The sequence below is a fragment of the Zalophus californianus genome, chromosome 10 (genome assembly GCF_009762305.2).
Source record: "Zalophus californianus isolate mZalCal1 chromosome 10, mZalCal1.pri.v2, whole genome shotgun sequence".
Lineage (NCBI taxonomy): Eukaryota > Metazoa > Chordata > Mammalia > Carnivora > Otariidae > Zalophus > Zalophus californianus.
In genome coordinates, this window is record NC_045604.1 from 112,360,666 (window position 1) to 112,382,472 (window position 21,807).

The following is a 21,807-nucleotide window of genomic DNA, read 5'->3' on the forward strand; positions in this document are numbered from 1 at the left end:
GAGAGTGGGATTCACACGTAGGTGAAGCATGTGGCTCTGGTTCGGAAGCGGCAGATGTCACCTCCTTGCTCCGGTCTCCCACGGGCCTGCGTCGTGAGCCTGCCTTTCAGGAGCCTCATCAGGGTTCACTTAAGCAGCCTTCCCGGCTGTGAACTTTCCCCCTCTGAAAGGTTTTACGTACAGCGAGATGGTTCTGTGTGACCGTTCTCGAAATACCACAGAAGACCATTCATTGTGCGATGTCGCCTTTCTTTTCAGGAAGGTGGTGCACTTTATATGGTGTGATGGGATGACCAGAGGAGGTGTGTGTATGGGCGGCGGTGGTTTCTCAGGAGAACTGTTACCCACGTGGCTTGCGTGTGGGCTTAGGCTCCACGCCTCGTTCCTGGAGCCCCCCAGTTCACTCTGGGGACCTGGGGGGTCCATGTCGAACGGAGTGTGTTTCTTCCCATTGAGTGGAATATGACAGCGCTCAAAAACAAATTTTGCAAAGCACGGCTGAGTTCCCTCCTCTGACGAAGATATTCAGATTATCCTAGTTAACTGATTTTGGAGTCTTTGGGCTGCAGACAGCAGAGGAGAGTCCAGCCTCCTCTGCATGGAAAACTAGGTCTCCACATTCAGTGCACATTGTGCTGTGGGGGCAAGACTGACTACATAGTTCTCTTATGGTGACATTCTTCACAGTTCCTAATTTGTTCATGCCAATTTCCGGGGCGTACCTTTCTCCGGCTGATTAATGGCATTCCTGGTCGTCTACCCTGCAGGCAGCTGGATGGCAGGGACCTTGTCTAACTTTTTGTGATTCCTTCCATAGGCCAATCAGGTTTGTTCAAATGGATTTAATTGTATCTCACTGGCTTATAATATGAGTGACTGCTTGGAATTTTACTAGCGGGGCCTCATTTGGTTGTGAATGCAGGCTCTCTACTTAGCCTTCACTGGGATAGAGATGCACTTAGCTCTGCTGGATATTTTGGAATATTTTCACTTTTACGGCAAGAGATCGTAGAAAACCTGAGTCACTTTCAGACTGAACCAACCAGACCCGTGGTGAGGGTTTAAAGAAAGAACAAAAAACCAAAACCAGATTGAATTTAGTTAAAAGAGAGACCATGATTCTTTTTGGAATTTTGAACTCCTTCTTTGTAAGTTATTCCAAGATTCCGCAAATTAGCTAACATAGTATTCCTTTTAAACTCTGGAAAAAAATCACCGGGCCTCCCCACATGTAAACATTCCAAAAGTGAGAGACTGAAGACGTTTTTTGAGGAATAGACCCAACTTGAATAGGGCCCTTTCAGAAGCAGGTTTGGTGAGATTCATGAAGAAGCAGAGAGCTGGTGGCCCCTGTGCTGGTGCTTCTTGCTCCAGTTTGAGTCAGAGGAAATCATCTGATAGGTGACTGCTTTTGGCACTCTGCTTCAGTTTTGTGATGTCTTCAGGAAACAGACCCGTGATTTTTTTTCCCCTCTGTGGTTTGGTCTCTTGAATCCCCCTTGGAAAGGGGTAGCCACTCACAGCTGAGGATGTCCTATCTGTGTGCGAGTGGCTCACACGTGTCCCTGAGATCCCAGGGGCCAGCCACGCGGGGTTATTAGCACGGAACCTCAGGTGTCGTTCAGGTCTTGACCAGGGCAAGATGCCGCTGTTATGGTGTAGAACCCGGTGCTTGCGGCAGCGAGCATGCCAGGCCTGCAGTTCCTTAGGTCTGTGGTTTGATCTGGAAACTTTGTGTCTGGTCTGCAGGTCCTTGGGAAAAGAAAAGCTTGAGCGCACCAGGCACCATGCTAGATGCTTTCACATACCTTCTTCTTCTTCTTCTTCTTTTTTTTTAAAGATTTCATTTATTTATTTGAGAGAGAGAGCACGAGAGGGAAGAGGGTCAGAGGGAGAAGCAGACCCCCCGCCGAGCAGGGAGCCCGATGTGGGACTCGATCCCAGGACTCCAGGATCATGACCTGAGCTGAAGGCAGTCGCTTAACCAACTGAGCCACCCAGGCGCCCCACATACCTTCTTAAAAAAAAATTCTTGCAGCCAGACAGTGATGTCGATGGTATGGTCCCCATCTTAGGGACGAGAAAACTGAGTGCGGTGAGGGAGGTGAGCCGTTGGCCCATAGTCATACAGGAGTCAGGGATGTGCACTGAGACCATCTGATCTCTGGCCCCGGGCATGGGGTGTGCCTGTTCCTGCTCCTCTCCCGGTGAGTCAGGGAGGGAACACGGGATTGGGCGTCATCACGTAGCCTGGTGCAGGTTCTGGCCCCGTGACTCAGTTTGCCAGCTCTGTGACCTCGGGCCGGCTCTGCTGCTAGCTAAGCCTTGTTTTCACATCTGTAAGATGGGACCAAGCACCCGCTTACAGGGTTTTCTAGGACTAAGGAGATGTTGTGTAAAGCATTCAGTAAGGTTCCAGACACAAACAGGTTTCATTGGGAATGGCCCTGGTTTGAATGGTGGGGGGTACTGCACACAGTTGTTCGGATGGCTGGTTTTATCCCTGCCTTTGAATTTGTGGGAGGAGTTAGGGGAGTTGGGGGACACATTTATTAAGGGCAACTCTGTTTGCTTCTGGGCATTCAGTGGCTGCTTCCAGTTCTGACTGGTAGCTTCATGGCCATGGGGGCGACAGGGACCCCATGGGCCTCTGGAAGTTTCTGTGGCCAGCTAGACTTTTGGGCTTGTGCCTGGAACAACCAGAGGATTTCACAGGTAGATGATTTTTCCCTTTCTTCATAGACGCCTTTGCTCTAGATTGCAAGCCATCCATGTTCCGGGCACGGCTCTGGTGTAGAGAAGCAGTTTGTATTCACAAGCTGGAGAGAAGAGGGGGAATTCATAAAACATGTTTAACAGCTTCACTGAGCTCTCATGCACACAGCACATAATTCTCCCATTTGAAGTATCCGGTTCAGGGGTTTTAGTATATTCACAGAATTGTGCAGCCGCCACCGTCATCAGTCTTAGGGCATTCTCATCTCCCCTGGGAGGAACCCTGCACCCATTATGGTCAGTCTTCATTCCCCAGTCCTTCTCCTCCTATAGCCCAGGTGGTGGTTAATCTTTCTGTCCCTACAGACTTGCCTCTTCTGGGGATGTCATGTAAATAGAAGCCTGTGGTATGTGTCCTTCCGTGCTTGGCTTCCTTCACTGAGCGTCAGGGTTTATCCACGTTGTAGCGCAGACCAGCGCGCCGTGACCTTTTATGACTGTGTAGCATTGCATTATGTTGAGACTGTATTTTACTTATCCATTCGTCAGTTGGTGGACATTCGAGCTGTTTCCACGTTTTGGCTGTTGTGAATAATGTTGCTGTGCACGTTTATGCACACGTTCTTGTGTGGACATATTTTTCATTCCTAGCAGTGGAGTGACTGGGTCGGATTGTAACCTCTCTTTAACTCTTGGAGGGATTGCTGGACTGTTTTCCGGCAAGTATGGGCCCTCCCAATTTCTCTGTGTCCTCACCAACACTTGTTATTGCCTCCTTTTTTTTTTTTTTTTTTTTTTTGGTGCCTGTCTTTTTGATTATCGCCTCGTAGTGGGTGTGAAATGGAATCTCATTGTGGTTGGGCATCTTTTCGTATTGGCCTTTTGTGTATCTTTTTTGGAGAAATGTGTGTTCAGATCCTTCATCCATTTTTAAAATTAGGTAGTTTGTCTTTTAAAAAAAATGAGTTTTCAGAATTTCTTTTTATATTCTAGACACACACCCCTTATCAGATCTGTGATTCCTCCATGTTTCCACCCATTCTGTGGGTTGTCTTTTTGCTTGCTTAATGGTGTCTAGCAGCAGGACAACCTTTAGTTTTGATGAAGTCCAGTTCATCTCTTTTGTTCTTTTGTTGTTTGAGCTTTTGGTGTCATGACTAAGAAGGCTTTGCCTAACCCAAGGTCAGGAAGATCTAGTTCTATAGTTTTTGCTAAGACCTTGTAGTTTTAGTGCTTTCAAAATGAACCCTGGACCTGAATGTTTTAGTTCTCCTGTATGGTGTGAGGGAGGGTTCCGGTGGCGTTCCTTCGCACATGGAACACACAGGTGGCACGTGCTGTGTACCACCCCCGTGCCCAGCAGCGTCGGCGAGCCAGAGTTCCCTGACCTGGGGTGGGGAGGTGGTGAATGTTCGGGTGTGGGAGGCCCTCATGGGTGAGATGTTGAGGAAGCTCAGCAAGGAGACTCAGCCCGGAGAGTAGGATCACTAGACTCTTCACAGGGCTTTGGAAACACTTTACTGTTACAGGAGTGTTTGAACTGAGCTTTGGAGAGGATTCAATTCAGAAATTTTCGGCTAAGAAGTACCAGAGGACTTGGAAGGACCTGAAGATATTGTTTATTTTTGCTTTGCTTCAAGGTAAAAACACTTAAACCACTGCAGGAAGATGAAAACCTCTCTTCTCTTGCTGTGCAGGTTGACTACCCATATGGCGCGTTATGGCTTTATGTAATTCGGGTTTTTGCCTTCTGTTATTTTGGGGAAGAGTGGATATAGCTGAAAATTGGCAGGGAGGCCATGGTGGGGGTGGGGAGGTGCTGCCGGTGTGAGGCTGTCCCTGCTCAGGGCTCAGCACGGTGGCATCTGTTGAGAGCCATCCTCTGCGTTACCAGCTTTTACTTCTCGCCATAGCTCACTGAGGCACGGTTCCTGTCGCTGGTGGGACCTTGATGAGATTTGTTGGTGTGGGTGGAGTGGGCCTGCCTAAGATAGCGAGCAGGCCTCGATTCCTGTATGTGGCTTTCTTGCTCACGTGACTTTGATTCCTTTCACTGAGACTGCGAACGATTCTTGAGCACTTACTGTGTGCTGGGTGGGACACCAAGTGTGGACAAAGGAAGGAGGCCTGCTGTCCTGGAGTGGATGGTCTTGTGGGACATGGACAGTTTTCAGAGGTACTGAGCCAGTGACACGTGCTTGCACATGTGGGGAGTGGGGAGAGTGCAAGCTGCAGTTGTCCCTGAGTACCTGTCACAGGAAAGTGGTGGTGGTGCCACGATTTGAAGGTGAAGGAGTTGGTCTGTGGGTAGCTGGGGAGGGGGCGGCCCCTGCGTGAGCCGGCAGGCAGGCTCTAAGCTGCAGGTACCCGCTGTGGCTGAGAGGCGAGCGGAGGGGCAGCAGGACTGAGAGTGTCTGCCGGCTGAGAAAGGAGAAAAGAACAGTGTTGGGGGGTGGTGGGGGTGGAGTTGAGGAAACTTTGCATTAGGATCTATTCCCCTCCATGATTGCCATTCTGATCCACAGGTGGGAAGCTAAAGTTTTAGTTTTCTCTCTCTTTCTCTCTGTCTCTTTTTAGAGCGAGCATGTGTAAGTGGGGGCAGAGGGAGAGGGAGAGAGAGAGTCTTAAGCAGATTCTGCACTGAGCAGGGAGCCCGACATGGGGCTCGATCCCAGAACCCTGGGATCATGACTGGAGCTGAAGCCAAGTCGGACGCTTAACTGACGGAGCCACCCAGGTGTCCTGGTTTTATCTTTTTAATGCCACTGTGGTACATCCATTAGATTACCAAGGTCACCGCACCAAGGCTCAAAAGAGGGTTTCTGAAGAAAGTCTTACTGAACATGTGTGTCTGTAAAAGCCATCCAGGGAAGTGTCCATTAGCAGGAAAAAAAAATGTAACATTCTCTAGGAATTGATGGTAATGACAATAAAAAAATACAGCAGAATGTTTTGTGAATGAGGCTATTCTTCATGCATTTTCAATAGCAGGGAACAGTTAACGGGAGAATGGCTCCCTGATTTTTAGTTGCATACCTGAGATATTGTGCAATCACTACAGGTAATAGTTTTTCGGAAGACAGAATAGTGGTTGTTACGTAAAAAATCAAGATGAAAAGGTGATTTACCGGCAGCCGTGGGGGAGAAGTGTAGGTCTTATGGGAACGGTGAGGGGAAGTGGGTGAAATACTGAGTGGCCCGGGTGTGAGGCAGCCGGACCTCTTGCTCATGGGAGCGCGATGTGGCTCGGTCACTCTGGAAGACTGGAAGTATTGGCCAAGCCACACCTGTGCAGTCCTGGGACCCAGGGACCTCACTGTAAGGACCGTACCCAACAGAAATGAGCGTACATGCCCACCACACGACGTGTGCTAAGCGCTCCTGGCTCCGCTGCGTGTCCCAGGAAAACCTGGGACCGGCCAGGTGTCTAGCAGCAGAACCAGGAGGTAGACTGTGGCCTGACCACACTGTGCGGTCTGTAGCGGGGACACGGGCGGGCCTCACACATCATGCTGAGTGGAAGCAGGCAGAGTCGGGGTACTGACAGCTTGATTCCACTTATGTGACAACAGGCGAAAGTCACGTGTGGGACCAGAAGGTGGCAGTCACCCTTAGGCGGGGGGTGGCTGAGATGGAGAACGGGAGCGTGGGGAGCCTGGGTGTCCCATTTGTCTGGGTACCGTCACACTGCTGTGCATGGAGCTGAGCGGAGTTGATATGTGCACTTTTCCGTACACGTGCTGTCTTCCAGGACGAGAAAACTCAGACGAAGGGAATGATTATGTTTATTGTATATGTGAAAGATGATAACTCGCATGCACTTTACGGACGCGTACAGACGCTGAGAAAGCACACAGGCCTGCCTGCAGATGCTGTCCGTCGGCTCTAGAGCAGTGGCCACTGTCAAATAGGAAAGGGGGAGGGGGTGGCTGCCTTCGTAACGTGTTTTCTGTATTTAACATTTTTTCAGAGGAAAATATGGCACAGGGTTATCTTCCGTGAAATCTCCATGGTGGATACATGGATTCTGATCTTTTCTGTACTTTAGGTACGTTTGAAATATCTCAAAATGAAAACAAATGTAAACGCATTTATAAAATACCTAAGAACAAAGGTTGAATGAAAGGAAAACGGTGTTTGTGGTGATTGTGTTATGTGAGTGGCTAAGAGCTTAGGAGGTTTTTGCTTTTCCAGAAAATTTGAAAGAGAAACACGGTCATGTACACACATGGAAACATGCTTTGTGTATAAAAAAATCCCCTGTATGTCTGTTGTGGGTGGGGAGTTATATGCAAGGGGAATCAGATGTGTGCATGCTGTAGGCGGGGAGTGGTTTTCTTTCTCTTTTCTTTATTTTGGGCGGGTGGCGCAGGGGCAGAGGGAGACAGAGAATCTCAAGCAGCCTCTGCAGAGTGTGGAGCTGGATGCGGGGCTCAATCTCACGACCCTGAGATCATGACCTGAGCTGAAATAAGAGTCGGACACTTAACGGACTGAGCCACACAGGTGCCCCTGGAGTGGTTTTCTTTATTTAAAAAATGTCGTCATGGTACATACAATAAGGTGGTAAGAGAAAGCCACATCCGAGGGGTAGCAAAGCTGAGGCCATGAGAGTTTCTGTGTATCTGAGCTCCGAGTTAGGGGTCCGACCCCCGCCCCCCCCCCCCCCGGGGTTGTTCACAGCGCTCCCTGGCCATGCACCTGCTGAGCTCTCAGTTCTGAGGCCATGGTCGTTTCCTGAGAACAGCTGAATTTTAGAATAACAGAGTAGCTTAGAACAGTTCTTGATCATAGGTAGAAACCTATTTCATGAGACTGACAAGGAATGTTCCTATTGAAAATCGGGGACCCCTGCTGGTTCCATTTCCTGTTATTTTAGTGAAAGAGTTGTCACCTGGATTGCCATTGGTCACTGCTCTCTCTGAGTAAAGCATGGTGGCCACATTTATGAACACCTACCTGATTTTTGTCAGATTTGGGCCATGGGTCCAGGCAAGGCACTGAGCACTGAGTTCCTTCCTCTGCTCATCCTGCGTCCGTGGTTCTCAAACTGTGGCCCCTGGACCAGCAGCAGCTTCACCTGGGAGCCTGTTAGAAACTCAGGGTTTTAGGCTCCACCCTAGACTCTGGCGCTGAGCCCAGCAATCTGTGTGGGTTTTCAGTTGTAAAACATACATGACCTACAATTTTAACCGTTTTCAGTTGTGTGGTTCATGGCGTTAAGAACATTTACACTAGTGTGCAACTGTCACCACCATGTGTCTCCAGAACTTTCTCAACTTCCCAAACTGAAACTCTGCCCCGCCCCCAGCCCCTGGCCCCACCACCCACTCTCTGTGTCTGTGATTTCGGTGAGTCCAGGGACCTCCTATAAATGGGATCCCACGGTGTTTGTCCTTTTGTGTCTGGCTTCTTCCACTGAGCACCGTGTCCTCAAGGTTCATCCATGTTGGGGCAGGTGCCAGCGTTCCTTCCTTTTTAAGGCTGAATGCTATTCCACGGTGCGCATGGACCGTGTTTTGTTCATCTGTCAGTGGACACGTGGGGTGCTTTGACCTCTCGGCTGCTGGAAATCATGCTGCCATGAATGTGGGTGAGTGAGCACCTCTTCAAGCCCCTGCTCCCAGTTCTTGTGGGGAGAGACCCAGCAGTGAGATTGCTGGTCACGCGGTGATTCTGTTTATTCTGTGAGGAGCTGCCAGGCTGTTTCATGCAGCACGGCATTTTACATTTCCAGCTGCCAGGCACAGGGCTTCCGGTCCCTCCACATCCTGGCCAGCACGTATTTTGTATCTTTTTTTAAAATAACAGTTATCTTACTCATCAGCCTTTGATCAAGCCCACCCGGTGATTCTGATGCACACTCCGCTTGGAGGCTGGAGCCCTGAGACCACGCTGTCTCTCGCTGGCCCTTGTCATCCCACATTCTGGTGAATGGATGGCCGAGGATGGCGGTCGTGGTAGATGTGTGTGGTGGGAGAACCGTGAACTTGGAGTCCATCGGAACATGTGTCCCGGTGCGCCCTCCTACTAAACTCAGTAGGAACCTTCTTCCCTGGCTGCCTTTGGAGGACAAATGACTTATCGTGGTTTGAAAAGCCCCTGATGCTGGGAGGGGCTCTCTGCAAGCGGTGAGAACCCTGGGGAGTGCCTGGGGTGAGTGGAGTTAGGGACGCCTGGGCGTGCTCTGTGCAGCCCCTGCGCGTGGATCGGTGTGCATCCCGAGGGGGCGGCCTCCCGGGAGGGGCTGGCCCGTGCGGCTGTGCCGTCTCCCAGCCCGTGACCTCTGCAGCAGTCAGTGCTTGCTAAGGCTGGCCTAGATGCAGCAAGGCCGTGCACGAGAGCACGGCTCACTGAGCAAATGCTGTGGGTTTCCCAAAGCTCTGGCCTATGGTGAGTGAGTACGGCCCTAGCGGACAGCTGCCGTCAGAACACGGGGTGCTACATGTCTCTGGGTGTGTGCCCGGAGCAGGACTGCCGCCCAGAGGCTCCAAGGGAAACGTGTTGTTGGGAAGGATCGCCATCTTTGACGTTTCGTTGCTTTTCGTTTGTGGATTGCTGGCTTGGAGAATCACAGAATTTCACACCTGAAGGGGTCTTGAAGACTGCTCACTGACTGGTACCGTCTGTGCGCTGCAGAGAGGCAGAGGCATGCCCTGGGGGTCACACGGGGCGTTGGTGGCTGGCTTGGGAGTGATGCCTCTTTCTCTGACACCTGCCAGGCTGTCTGATAGTAGTGAGGCGTCCGGAGCCTCATCCCTGCCGCACGTGAGGCCTTGATCTGCGGGCCGACCTGGAGCTCATCGCCCCGGACACCTGTTATGGGCAGTTGGTTCTACATCTTAGTCCACAGATGTATAAAACCTTTTTGGATTCGAACACCAGAATCTGGAAGGGAGGCAGGGGTATTACTGAGTGACTTCTAGGGGCTATTTTCAGCTCCGATGTGTCGTTCCCCACAAGGGCCACTGGGGCAAGGTGGACTCCGCCCGCGGCACTGAGAGCAGCTTCCTTCCCAGTGGCTCATGGGCAGCGAGTGGCGTTTCAAGGCCAGGCCTTGTTCTGACCCTACAGGTTCCGGGTTGAGTCCGAACCTCTCAGTTGAGCAGTTTGGTGCCAGAAGGGTTGGGGCAGGGAGGGAACACCGCTAGGGGGTCCTCTGAAGGGTTGTTGCAGTCATCGAGGTGCATCGAGGGTAAGGGGCAGGCGCCCTTACTGCCTTTTTACTGGTGATAAATGGTAAGCTCGGTGGTCACCTGCCAGGCCCCGTGGTGAGGAGTTCAGAAACCAGATGTCAGCACACGTCTGTCTGTTGTCAAAACCCACCCTTCTAGCCCTTCAGTCTGGGCCTAGCCGCCTGTCTCCCCATCTGCGTCACCTGTCAGGGCTGAGTGGGTGCGCAGTGTGTTTTCCATTTCATGAGAGTGTTCAGGTCCTGTCCTTGAACTTGACATTTACTCCCGCAGAAAAGCGGAGTCTTCCTCTATGTGTTCCTCCTCTTTCCGTGGTGAATGGGCCATTACATGACAGGTAGCTGATCTGACATGACCTGTTTTCCTTCCTAAAAACATGGATGCCCTAGTTCAGGAAACCAATACTTGGGGTCATAGCTTTCTTAAGATTGAAACTTCTACAGAGGGGCTCTTCTTAAGGTGGTGGGGACCCATCAAGAGTGCATGCTATGTCTTTAGTTTAAAATGTGCCTTTTAGATTCTGACTTTAAAAAAATTTTTTTTTTGTTCTGACTTTTAGATTCTCCTATGGTCAGAGTTCAGATTCTTTGGCAGCATGTGACCGTTTGGTAATCATTACTGAGCGTACGTTCTGTCTAGAGATTTTATCTTACTTTAACCATCAGGAAAAGAACAAAACTAATATGTGCTGGATAGAGAAAACTCCATCTTAAAAATTTAAATGGAGACTTCTTGGTGCTCTCCAATTATCTTTCCCTCATTACTTTTATCTCTCCACCCTTGTTCTGACATTGCCCTGTTCTACATCAGATAGGTGTTTTCTAGTGTACTGTTTAAATTCCCTTGTTTTAAGGCACCTGGGTGGCTCAGTTGTTAAGCGTCTGCCTTCGGCTCAGGTCATGGTCCGGAGTCCTGGGATCCAGCCCCGCAGCGGGCTCCCTGCTTAGTGGGAAGCCTGCTTCTCCCTTTCCCTCTGCTTGCTGCTCCCTCTGCTTGTGCTCTCTCTGTGTGTCAAAAAAAAAAAAAAAAAAAAAAAAAAAAATCTTAAAAATAAATTCCCTTGTTTTGGTCACTATATGATTCTGTTATTTTCTTAGGGGTTGCCCTCGGAGTTACACATCTTAATGTGTACTAGTCCAGCTTGGATGGTACCAGCTTAATTTCAGTTGTGTGTAGAAACTTCGCTGCTCTACAGCTCCCTTCCACTCCCCATTCTCTTACCATCCTACAGATTGTATCCCTGTAAATCATATGCTGTTAAAGCACATTTGTGGTGATTGCCCAACACGGTTGTCTTTAAAGTCAACCAGGAAAACAGTTATAAGTAAGGAATAAGTTTCTACTGCCTTGTCTATTTTTCAGTGTAGTTCTTTCTTCATGTGGATTTGTTTCTTGCAAGGAAGGGCTGTGGGTGCCAAGGTGAATCCACAGTTTTTGGTCTTCTGGGGCTGTCTTAATTTCTCCTTCGTTTTGGAAGGATAGTTTGGCTGGATGTAGAATACGGTTGACTGTTCTGTCCTCCGGCACTCTGTGCCATCCTACTGTCTCGTGGCCTCTGAGGCTTCTGGGGAGTCAGCTGTTCATCTTTACCAGTTGCTGATCTCCTGGTGCTTTCAAGAGTTTCTGTTTGTCTCTGGACGGTTTGAACACTGCAGTTGTGATCTGTCTAGGTGTAAATCTTCCTGGGTTTATCTTAGTGGGAGTTTTTGGGGTTCTTGGATTTTTTTTTTTAGAAGATTTTATTTATTTGAGAGAGAGAGAGAGGGAGGGTGCGTGCACCCATGCACAGGGGCAGGGAGGGACAGAGGGGGAGGGAGAGGGAAGGAATCCGAAGCCGACTCTGCACTGAGGGTGGAGCCTGACATGGGGCTTGATCTTACGACCCCGAGATCATGACCTGAGCTGAAACCTGAGTTAGACACTTAACTGACTGAGCCACCCAGGCACCTCTTGGGTTCTGGGATTTAAAAAATCAAATTTGGGAAGATTTTAGCAGTTCCTTCAAATATTTGTTCTGAGCCTTTCTCCTTTTGGGCCTCTCATGATGATGATGATGTTGGTGCACTTGATGGTGCCCCACAGGTCTCTGAGGGTCTGTCCATCTCCCTCCTCCTCTCTCCTTCCTGTCCCCTCCAGACCAGACAGTCTCTGTTGGCCTGTCTTCCCATCTGCCAGTCAGATCTGCGGTTGTTTCCCTCTCGTGAATTTTTCATTTCATTTATTGAGCTTCTCCAATCCAGAATTTTTATCCACTTCTCTTGTACAACTTCTGTGTATTGATATGTTCTGTTGCTGAGACCTGGTTCTCCTACTTTCCCTTGGTTCTTTAGAGATGGTTCCTCTTAGATCTTGGAACCTCTTTCAGACAGCTGATGTAAGGTCTTTGTCGAATGAGTCCAATGCCTGGCCCTCCTTGAGGACGGTTTCTGGTGGTGGTTTTTTTCCCCGTGTTTGGCCATCCTTTCTTGTTTCTTTGCATGTCTTACAAACTTTAGTTGTAAACTGGACAGTTTATTTATTTTTTTATTTTTTAAAGATTTTATTTATTTATTTGACAGAGAGATAGAGAGCACAAGTAGGCAGAGTGGCAGGCAGAGGGAGAGGGAGAAGCAGGCTCTCTGCTGAGCAGGGAGCCGGACATGGGGCTCGATCCCAGGACCCTGGGATCATGACCTGAGCCGAAGGCAGCCGCTTAACCGACTGAGCCACCCAGGCGCCCCTAAACTGGACAGTTTAAATAATACAGTGTGGCAACTCCGAAATCAGATTTTCTTCCCTCCCCAAGGTGTTGCTGCTTATCATTGTTGACTTTATTTAATGACCTCTCTGAACGAATTCTGTGAAGTTTCTTGTGTGGGTGTCGGATGGCTGCCATGACAAAGCACCACAAATTGGATGGCTTGGAACAGCAGTAATGTCTCACAGCCCTGGAGGTCGGAAGTCTGAGATCCAGGTGTGGGCAAGGCTGCTTTCTCTCCGAACCCCATAGCGGAGAGTCCCTTCCTGCCGCTTCTAGAGTCTGGCTGTGGCGGGCCACCCTCTGCATTCCTTGGCTTGTGGCTGTGTGGCTTCAGTCTCTGCCTCTGCGGTTGTGTACCCACCCCTGTGTTGGGTGTCTTGGGCTCCTCATGTGGTCCTCCCTCTTCTTATGAGGACTCCAGTCATACTGGATTGAGGGTCTGCCTACTCCAGTATGGCCTGATTTTTTTTTTTTTTATAAAAGATTTTATTAATTGGGCTCTTGGGTGGCTCAGATGGTTAAGCGTCTGCCTTCCGCCCAGGTCATGATCCTGGGGTCCTGGGATCGGGTCCCGCATTGAGTTCCCTGCTCAGCGGGAGCCTGCTTCTCCCTCTGCCCCCCCCCCCCATCTCTCATGAATAAATAAATAAAAAAATCTTAAAAAAAAGATTTTATTAATTTGTTTGAGGGAGAGAGTGCGAGCAAGAGCAGGGAGGAGGGGCAGAGGGAGAGGGAGAAGCAGGTTACCCGCTGAGCAGGGAGCCTGACATGGGACTCGATCCTGGGACTCTGGGATCATTACCTAGCAAAAGGCAGATGCTTAGCCGACTGAGCCACCTGGGTGCCCCCAGTATGGCCTCATTTTAACTAATTATCACATCAATAAATATACCCTGGCTTGCCACACATCTTCAATTTCCGGTGTTCTGAAAAAGTGGGTTCTGACCATTTTTGCTTCTGTCGAAGGGAGGATTTTGGAGGTTCTTACTCTGCCACTTACCGGTGTCACCTACCTTTTATATGTAAGGCATTCGTAGTTCTCATTTGAGTTCCATACGCTTCAGTCATGCAAAGGACACAACATAGCAGTGTTGGCATGTTCACGGGGTGGTGCACCCCTCGCCGTGAGCATTTTATCACCCGCCAGAGAAACCCCTTATTTTCCAGTCCTCACTTCCCAGTGTTCTCCCGTCACTGCCCCCCACCCCCAGCCCTAGGCAGGCACCCGTGTGCATTGTTTCTGTACGTTTGCACGGATTCATCCCATACATCTCCCTTGTGCCTGGCTTCTTTCACTTACCGTCATGTTTTCAAGGTTCATCTATCTTATAGCATGAATCTTTGTATGGCCGACTAATAATCCATTGTATGAGTAAACCGCTTTTATTTATTCCCTGACAGTTGGTGGGCGTTTGGGTTTTTCCGCTCTCTGGATCCTATGAACAATGCTGCCGTGGATGTTTGTCTACAGGTCTCTGTGTGGACACCCGTGTTCACGTCTCAGGTATACTTATAGGAGTGGAACTGTGGGCTCACAGAGGGGCTCTGCCTCATGTTGTGAGGACGTGCCAGGCTGTTCTTGAGGCCAGCCTCTGCCAGCATGTGTGAGGCTTTTCCACGTCCTGGCCAATGTTCACTAGTCCTTTTTTAAAATTAGAGCTGTCACAGTGGGGGATATCTTACTCTGGCTGTGCTTTGCATTTCCATGACGGTCAGTGATGTTGAGCACCTTTTTATGTGCTTTTTGGCCACTGGTGTATCTTTGGAGGAATGTCTATGCAAATCCTTTGCCCATTTTTAAATTGGGTTGTCTCTTTATTTCTACTGTGTTCTAAGAGTTCTTTATGTATTCCAGATATAAGTCCCTCCTCAGATACATGTATTTGCATATCTTTTCTCTGATAAAAATATTCTTCCCGTTACCTTTTGCTTCACTTTTTCCTGTCTTTCCACATATTCTGTGCTCTAGTTACACAAGACTTTGTTTTCCCAGACATGCTGCTTTTCACTCCTGAAAATGCAGTAAATAGCAGCAGATAGTCATTTGGCAAGCTTTCCTTAAGGCTCTTCTGCGTGCCAGGCCCCCCAGCAGCTGGGATGCATCCCCTGGAGTTGGTGCTCAGGCGCCGCGTCTGGGCCCCCTCTCTCATTATCACGGTACTCATAAAGTTACGTCACAATGGGATTCCCATTCGCCCTGGAGTTTGGATCCTCACGGATTGTGCCCAGCCTTGGGGACCATCTGTAGCCGTGTGCTTAATGTTTATTAACGAGCTCAGTGACCCTGAGCTGTTCGTTACTGTACTCAAGTGGGTACTTGAGAAACACTTGTTGGCTTGTTGACCGAGAGTACATGTGGTCCCTAAATAGACTGGGTAAACACAGTTTAAGGCCATCAGAATATTTTTACACAGAAAGGGGCTGGGTTATTAGGATGGGAGAACCTTCTGGAGCTGTGGTCTCCACATTTTGGCCATTAAGATATTGGGGACTCTTAATATTATGCACACATACTCACATACACACATGTACACACACTCATGTGCGCACACCCATGACATACACGTACATGCTTATACACGTGCACATTTACACTTATACACATGTACACACCCCATACACACACGTGTATGCACTCCCTGTATACACATATAGTCACACTCATGCACATACATAGACCCACGTACACACACGTGCACATTTACACTTATACACATGTACACACCCCATACACACGTGTACGCACTCCCTGTATACACAGTCACACTCATGCACACACATACCCATGTACACACGTGCACATTTACACTTATAATACACATGTACACACCTCATGCACACACGTGTACGCACTCCCTGTATACACATAGTCACACTCATGCACACACATACCCACGCACACACACACGTGCACCATTTCCACTTGTACACATGTACACACTCCACGCACACACGTGTACACACTCCCTTTATACACATACGGTCACACTCACGCACACACACCCACGTACACACACGTGCACATTTACACTTAAACACATGTACACACCCCATGCACACGTGTACGCACTCCTTGTATACACATATAGTCACACTCATGCACACACACATACCCACGTACACACACACGTGCACATTTACACGTATACACATGTACACGCCCCATGCACACGTGTATGCACTCCCTGTATACACAGTCACACTCATGCACACATATACCCACGCACACACACACGTGCACATTTACACTTATACACATGTACATTATCCTGTATATATACACTCGTGCACACACATGCTCGCATATGCACACGTACTTCACACTCATGTACACCGTACACATGTGTGCACATGCATCTACACAGTACAAGTTTTAGTAAGTTATGTGCGTGCGTCGTACTACTGTATTATGTATGTTATGTGATGTCACCGGAATGTAAATTGTAAAACGAGAGATGAAAATACGACTAGATTTGCTTCTGTTTTCTTCGTCCTGTGGATGGTTTTCACCCTAGGGTATGCTCCCTCACTTGGGAGCTTACTGCTTTAGAGCACATAAGGTTGAGTTTTTGTGTGGAGTTTTTATGAGGCCCTTGGGGTCCCCAAGTAAGCATTAAGGCCTTAGTTTATTTTGTTTTAAGCTTTAAGGTCAATTAAAGGCAACTACATTTTATATCCTTATTTATTAAAAAAAATTTTTTTTAAGACTGTATTTGTCAGAGAGAGAGAAGTGAGAGCAAGCACAAGCAGGGGGAGCTGCAGGCAGAGGGAGAGGGAGAAGCAGGCTCCCCGCTGAGCAGGGAGTCCGACGCGGGACTCGATCCCAGGACCCCGGGATCATGACCTGAGCCGAAGGCAGACGCTCAACTGACTGAGCCACCCAGGTGTCCCAAGGCAACTACATTTTAAATTCTAAAATGCTGAGTAATTTCTCAGATGAAAATAGTTTAGTCATTAATTCTGTTTAGGATATCAACCACAACCTTACTTTGAAGTGTTGTTTTAAGAAGTAAATTATGAAAAATGATACAACCACGTTGTAGAAAATTTGGAAAAAAGAGGAAAGAAATCTACATTTTGTTGTGGTTGTTTATAGCAGTGTTGGTTAGAGTAAGACCCCCTCCCCCTCTGTGGGGTACCTTAACTTTACTATGTTTTTTAACCAAAAAGAACTTCGTTTCTTTAGAACTTTTTGTACTAAAAACCAAACGACTTTTTAATGTGACTTCCGTGTTTATTAGCCTGTGATCTCTCTGATCTGTCTTTTGCTGCTCTGTGAGTGAGGTGTGGGTGACTCCTTGTCTGTAGGGAAGCTGAGGTTTGAGGGTGTGATTCTTTGACTTGTGTGATTGGGAATCCTAGCTCTAAGCAAGCATGTGGGTTTTTTACCTACATGGAATTGGAATGTTTTGGCACACGGAGTAATGTGTGTTCACTGTAAAAACAGTGGGACAGAGAAATTATATGGCTCTTTCTTTGGTTCTAACCTTCTTCTGGACTCCAGAGAAAAGGAGGGCTCTTTTTCTTGAAACTTGTAAATAGTTCACTTTTTTTCTGTCCAAGTTGAAAACTAGATCCGACTGGTCCTGGATCTGTGGGTGTATTTGCTGATTCATAGGCGGCTGGACACATCACGGCGTGGTGATTGTTAGGAGCAGAAGGAGGTGCCCCTGAGCGCCAGCTCCGCGGCATGAATGAACGGGGGTTGACGTGGCCACAGTCCGGTGCTGAGTGAGCACACGGTGGAGGGAGGGCCGGCTGGTGGCAGTCTCCACTTTCTGAGCAGCTGTTTTTATTGGCCATTTGCTTTCCCTTCTCCAGACTTGCCCACGCCCCAGGTCAGCGAGCGGAGGGACCCACACCCCAGTCGAATGCAGATGCCGCAGGGGAACCCGCTGCTGCTGTCATACACCCTGCAGGAGCTACTGGGCAGGGACACTGTGCAGGTGGAGCTCATTCCCGAAAAGAAGGGCCTTTTCCTGAAGCATGTGGAATACGAGGTTTCCAGCCAGGTAAGGGGCAAACAGTGTGTGCCTGCTGGGAAACGAGGCGGGGCGGGGGTGGCGTGAGGGGAAGGGCCGCAGAGAGAATCCGTGTGCTGGGCTTAAAGGGAAGATCCAAAACTGGACACCGAGAGCCAAGCCACCCAACAGATGTTTCCATAGCCTGCGTGTCCCCACATCTTGTTCTGGCTCAGTCACACCCCCAGCTAGCTCAGCCTGCCCTCCCCATCCCTCTGCTGGGATGCTGCTCAGAGGAGTTCATCCAGTCTGCAGGGCACACGCTGCGGGAGCGGGCCAGCCTGATGTGGTTTTGCAGTGGTGGGAAATCCCTGAGGGTGGAGTGTGGGCTTCGGGTCCCGTTTGGAGGGCAGGATTGGTGTGTGTCCATCTCATCCCCGCTAAGGACGCTGCCTGCGCTGTCAGGGGCCCCCCGATACCGGAGTCGAGGGGGCGCTGGGCACCCGGCTGTGCATCTGTGCGGAGACAGGGAGGCATCCGCAGTGGTAATCTTCCGTCCCTTTCTCCGTTCTCTGTCTATATCCTGGTGCTGTTGGAATGGATCCTGGGGGTAGTTTTTATTTGGAAACTGAGGATTAAGTCATCGATGAGCCGACAGCATTCTTGGGCCTGTGGAGTCCCGCTGTGTCAGTGGGGGGCGCACAAGGGCAGGCGGAGCAGGGCCCCGCGGGCGCGACAGCGTCCTGCTGCTGTGGGGCTTCGGTTGGAGGAGTCTCTGTCATCCCGGGGAGGAAGCACGTTTTCTGAACCGAGTGGCCGTGTGCGTGTGCTCTGGGAATCGGCAGTCACAGGATTTTTGTTTTGAGGTGTTCTCAAGCTGCAGAGACCGAAGTCGGCGAGTCAGCTTTGTTCTAGTGCGCTTGTGGGTGCTGCTCCCCAGGGGAGGGTGGGTCGGGGGGGCGCAGCCCCTCCCTCCGCGGGCTGGAGCCGGCGCGGGCGCGTCTCCTCTTTCCGGCCTCGCGGCCCAGGATGCGGTCCAGGGTGTGGTGGCTCCAAGCGTCGGGGGCTGCCCTCCCCTGTACGGGCGCTGGCAGCTGGCCCTTCCCGTGTCGTTCAGGTGCCCCGTTTCTTCAGGAAGTTTGTTGTCCCCGCTCTGCCCGGGCTCCCTCCTGGGATGCGCTGCTCCACCCCCAGCAGCACCCCGCTAACCAGAGGCCGTGGTGGATGCAGATGTGGCACGACGTGTGCTGTCCCCAGCAGAGCAGCCGCCTGACTTTGTGGTTCTCTTTGTAGAGCTTATGGAGTTTTTTTAATGGACGTTACATTTTGGGGGGCAGTTTGAGGTTCACGGCATAATTGAGTGGAAGGAGCCGAGATTTCCCATATCCCCCTGCTTCCCCCCCACCAGGACAGGCTGCCCCATGATCAGTGTCCCCCAGACGGGGCATTTGTCACGATCGGTGATCCCACGCGGACATGTCGTCACCCAGAGACCACAGTCGGTGCGAGGGTCCCTCTGGGTGGGCGCACATTCTGTGGGTCTGGACGGTGACAGCTGGTATCCACCGCCACGTGTCCCACAGTGTTCCCGGCCCTGAAGGTCCCCTGCGTCCCACCTGTTCATCCCTCTGCCCTGAACCCCTGGCAGCCGGCCCCCCTGTGCTGTGTGTACAGCTCTGCTTCCCCAGGGTGTCTGGTCGTCGGGGTCAGACTGGCTGCTGTCCCCTGAGCAGCGTTATTTACAAGCAGTACAGCGTGTGTGATTTCCAGGATCGATGCTCATACGCGCGTGTCGTGTGAGCTCGGACACGGAGCCAGGTCGGGTTCCTCTGCGCGTGGGGGCTGGTGCTCGCGGAGCCCACGGGTCTGTCCGTGACAGGCGTACGGTGGCACTGAGTCTGACGTCCGCTTGTCCGGCCTTCTGGGCGGTGTCTGGTCTGCCGCGACGGTCGGCGCTCTCCCAGGAGGTAGTCGTGCTTGTTGCGCCGGCGCTGCGTGACCGTGTTCGGGAGGGCGCCCGTGGGACGCAGTGAAGAGGGCGTCGTTCACATCGGCTGCCTTTAATGGGGGTGGGCCCCGCTGTGCAGGCGCAGCCTCCTGCCCCAAGTCCAGTCTCTTCAGGAGAGCCCGAGTAACGGGCGGTGGGGCAGGACGCTCGTGCTGTGCGGCGGTGGGAAGCTGGGTGAGCGCCGCCAGGGAGGACGGGGCTTGTCCTCGGCAGAGCCTGGTGAGGCAGGGTGAGGCACCGAGCCGCACCGCTCCCGCGGGCTCTGGTTGGTGGCGGGGGCGGGGGACAGGGGAGGTTTCTGGTGTCTGAGCACAGGGCCCTCCGTCCTCTTGCAGCGCTTCAAGTCCTCCGTGTACAGACGGTACAATGACTTCGTGGTTCTCCACGACATGCTGCTGCAGAAGTTTCCCTACCGCATGGTGCCGGCCCTGCCGCCCAAGAGAGTGCTGGGAGGTAAAGCTGGGGGGCTGGCTGGCAAGGGACACGCCCAGGAAGGCCGGGTCGGGGTGGGGGGGGGGAGCGCGGCACAACCTGCGCCTTCACAGTGAGCAGTGCCCGTCTTGCCTGTCGGGGGTCCGCACGAGGTGGATCACTGTTGGTTCAAACAAAAGGGACCCATGCCTTTCCCGGTAGATTTCCGCACCGCGGAGCATGTTTGCGGGGGGCTGGGGTGGGGCTGCTGCCCAGCCTGTTTGCTGACCCCATGCTCTCTGCCCGCAGCCGACCGGGAGTTCATCGAGGCCCGGCGGAGGGCGCTGAGGCGCTTCATTAACCTGGTGGCCCGGCACCCCCCGTTCTCCGAGGACGTGGCCCTCCGGCTGTTCCTGTCCTTCAGTGGCCCTGTGAGTACTTCACTGTCGCGGGTGGGGCCTGAGGTTCCCCACACTGCCTGGCATTCTTATATTTGCTTGTTGTCTTGCTCTCCTCGGCTTCGGTGCCCTGATGGAGTCTCCTGCCCACGTGACCGCGCCAAGTGAGATTTACTTCCTTCCCAGATAATGGGGCTGTGATGTCAGGAGGCATCCTTGGCGTTGGCTTGGCAGGATTTGGTGTGTCCAGCTGGAGGTTCTGAGCGCCGTCGCCCCGAAGGCTTTGCTTGGGAGGGTTACGGAAGTGCCGGAGACCCCAGATTGCAATGGCTGTTTCCCCGAAAGCAAATGAGGCCACATTGATGACGTGCCATTGGAAGACTGAGTGAAGTCTTTTTCACAGAGCTGCAGGATAGACCCACGTCCTGGGAGACCGTCTCCATGTGGATGTTAATTTCTGTTAGAAACCAAGCGGCTGTGTCTGTCAGCTGTTGTGCAGTGTTCGTTAGCCTTGGGGAGCGAGGCAGAGCCCTTGTTCCCAGTTGGGGAGGAAGTCCCTGCCTTGTCCCAAGGGCAGCCTGCTTGCCTAGGGAGAGGGGTGGAGGTAGGGGCTCCAACAGGGCCACTTTACCAGTGGAATCAGATGGGTCGTCTTCTGTCCGAGGGAACCCCCTTCTCGAGCAGGGCCCTGGGGGGCTCAGTCCCACCCTCTCCCACTGCAGGACACAGATTGTGGAGCCACAGAGGCAGACCGAGGGGTCTGGGGTCTCCTTGAGAAGGCTTTCCTGCTGCTAGCTCAGGGGTACCTGCCACTGACGCCCCTCTTATGGGACGTGAAGCAGGCACCCCATGAAAGCTTGCTGTGATCCTCTGCCCTTTAGCTGGGAGTGTAGGCCTTTGAACCCTGGGTGCACAGGTTCCTTTAGCACAGGGATCTTTACTGCCAGAGAGGAATGCGGGGGGCCTGGGAGCTGCACACACTGGGCACAGAGTTGGGCAGCGTCCCTGTCCTGGAGGTGTGACCCTTTGCCCTCACACAGATAGGGTGTTGTCCCTGGGACCTCCCTGACTCCGTTTCCTCTGGTAAAATGAGAAAATTAGGACAGATGATCCTCAAGGCATCTCTGAAATTCTAGAATTCCTTGACTCATAAGGAGCTGCAGGTTAGGCTCTCTGCCTGTATTTCCCATGGCTCTTTGTGGGTCCCAGTCTTGGACATGGCTTTGCCAAGGAGGCCTGTGTGCTGCCCACGGGCCCTCCCGGGGCTCTGTGGGCCGGGTCCTGTGGGTCTGTCTGAAGGAAGGAGGACACCTCAGCTCATCTCTGTGCCCCACGCGGTGGGACCCACCAGGATGTGACGTCTATGGCATGGAGGTCCTCT

At 51.4% G+C, this 21,807-nt stretch overlaps 1 protein-coding gene across 9 annotated transcripts in view; it reads left to right on the forward strand.

The window, feature by feature from the left end:
* SNX8 (sorting nexin 8) overlaps positions 1-21,807 on the forward strand; it is a 64,200-nt gene that overhangs the window by 31,587 nt on the left and 10,806 nt on the right. For 6 of the 9 annotated variants that reach the window (XR_003522986.2, XR_003522984.2, XM_027610946.2 and 3 more), the window contains 3 exons: positions 17,470-17,660; positions 19,953-20,070; positions 20,338-20,459. Coding sequence is in view for 7 of the 9 variants with exons in the window: in XM_027610946.2 (XP_027466747.1) it covers positions 17,470-17,660; positions 19,953-20,070; positions 20,338-20,459 (431 nt within the window). In the remaining 2 variants the exon portion in view is untranslated. Of the gene's footprint in view, positions 1-4,860; positions 4,892-14,051; positions 14,153-17,469; positions 17,661-19,952; positions 20,071-20,337; positions 20,460-21,807 lie in introns of those variants that run through there. The other 3 variants (XM_027610950.2, XM_027610948.2, XM_027610949.2) reach the window with 3 other exon arrangements.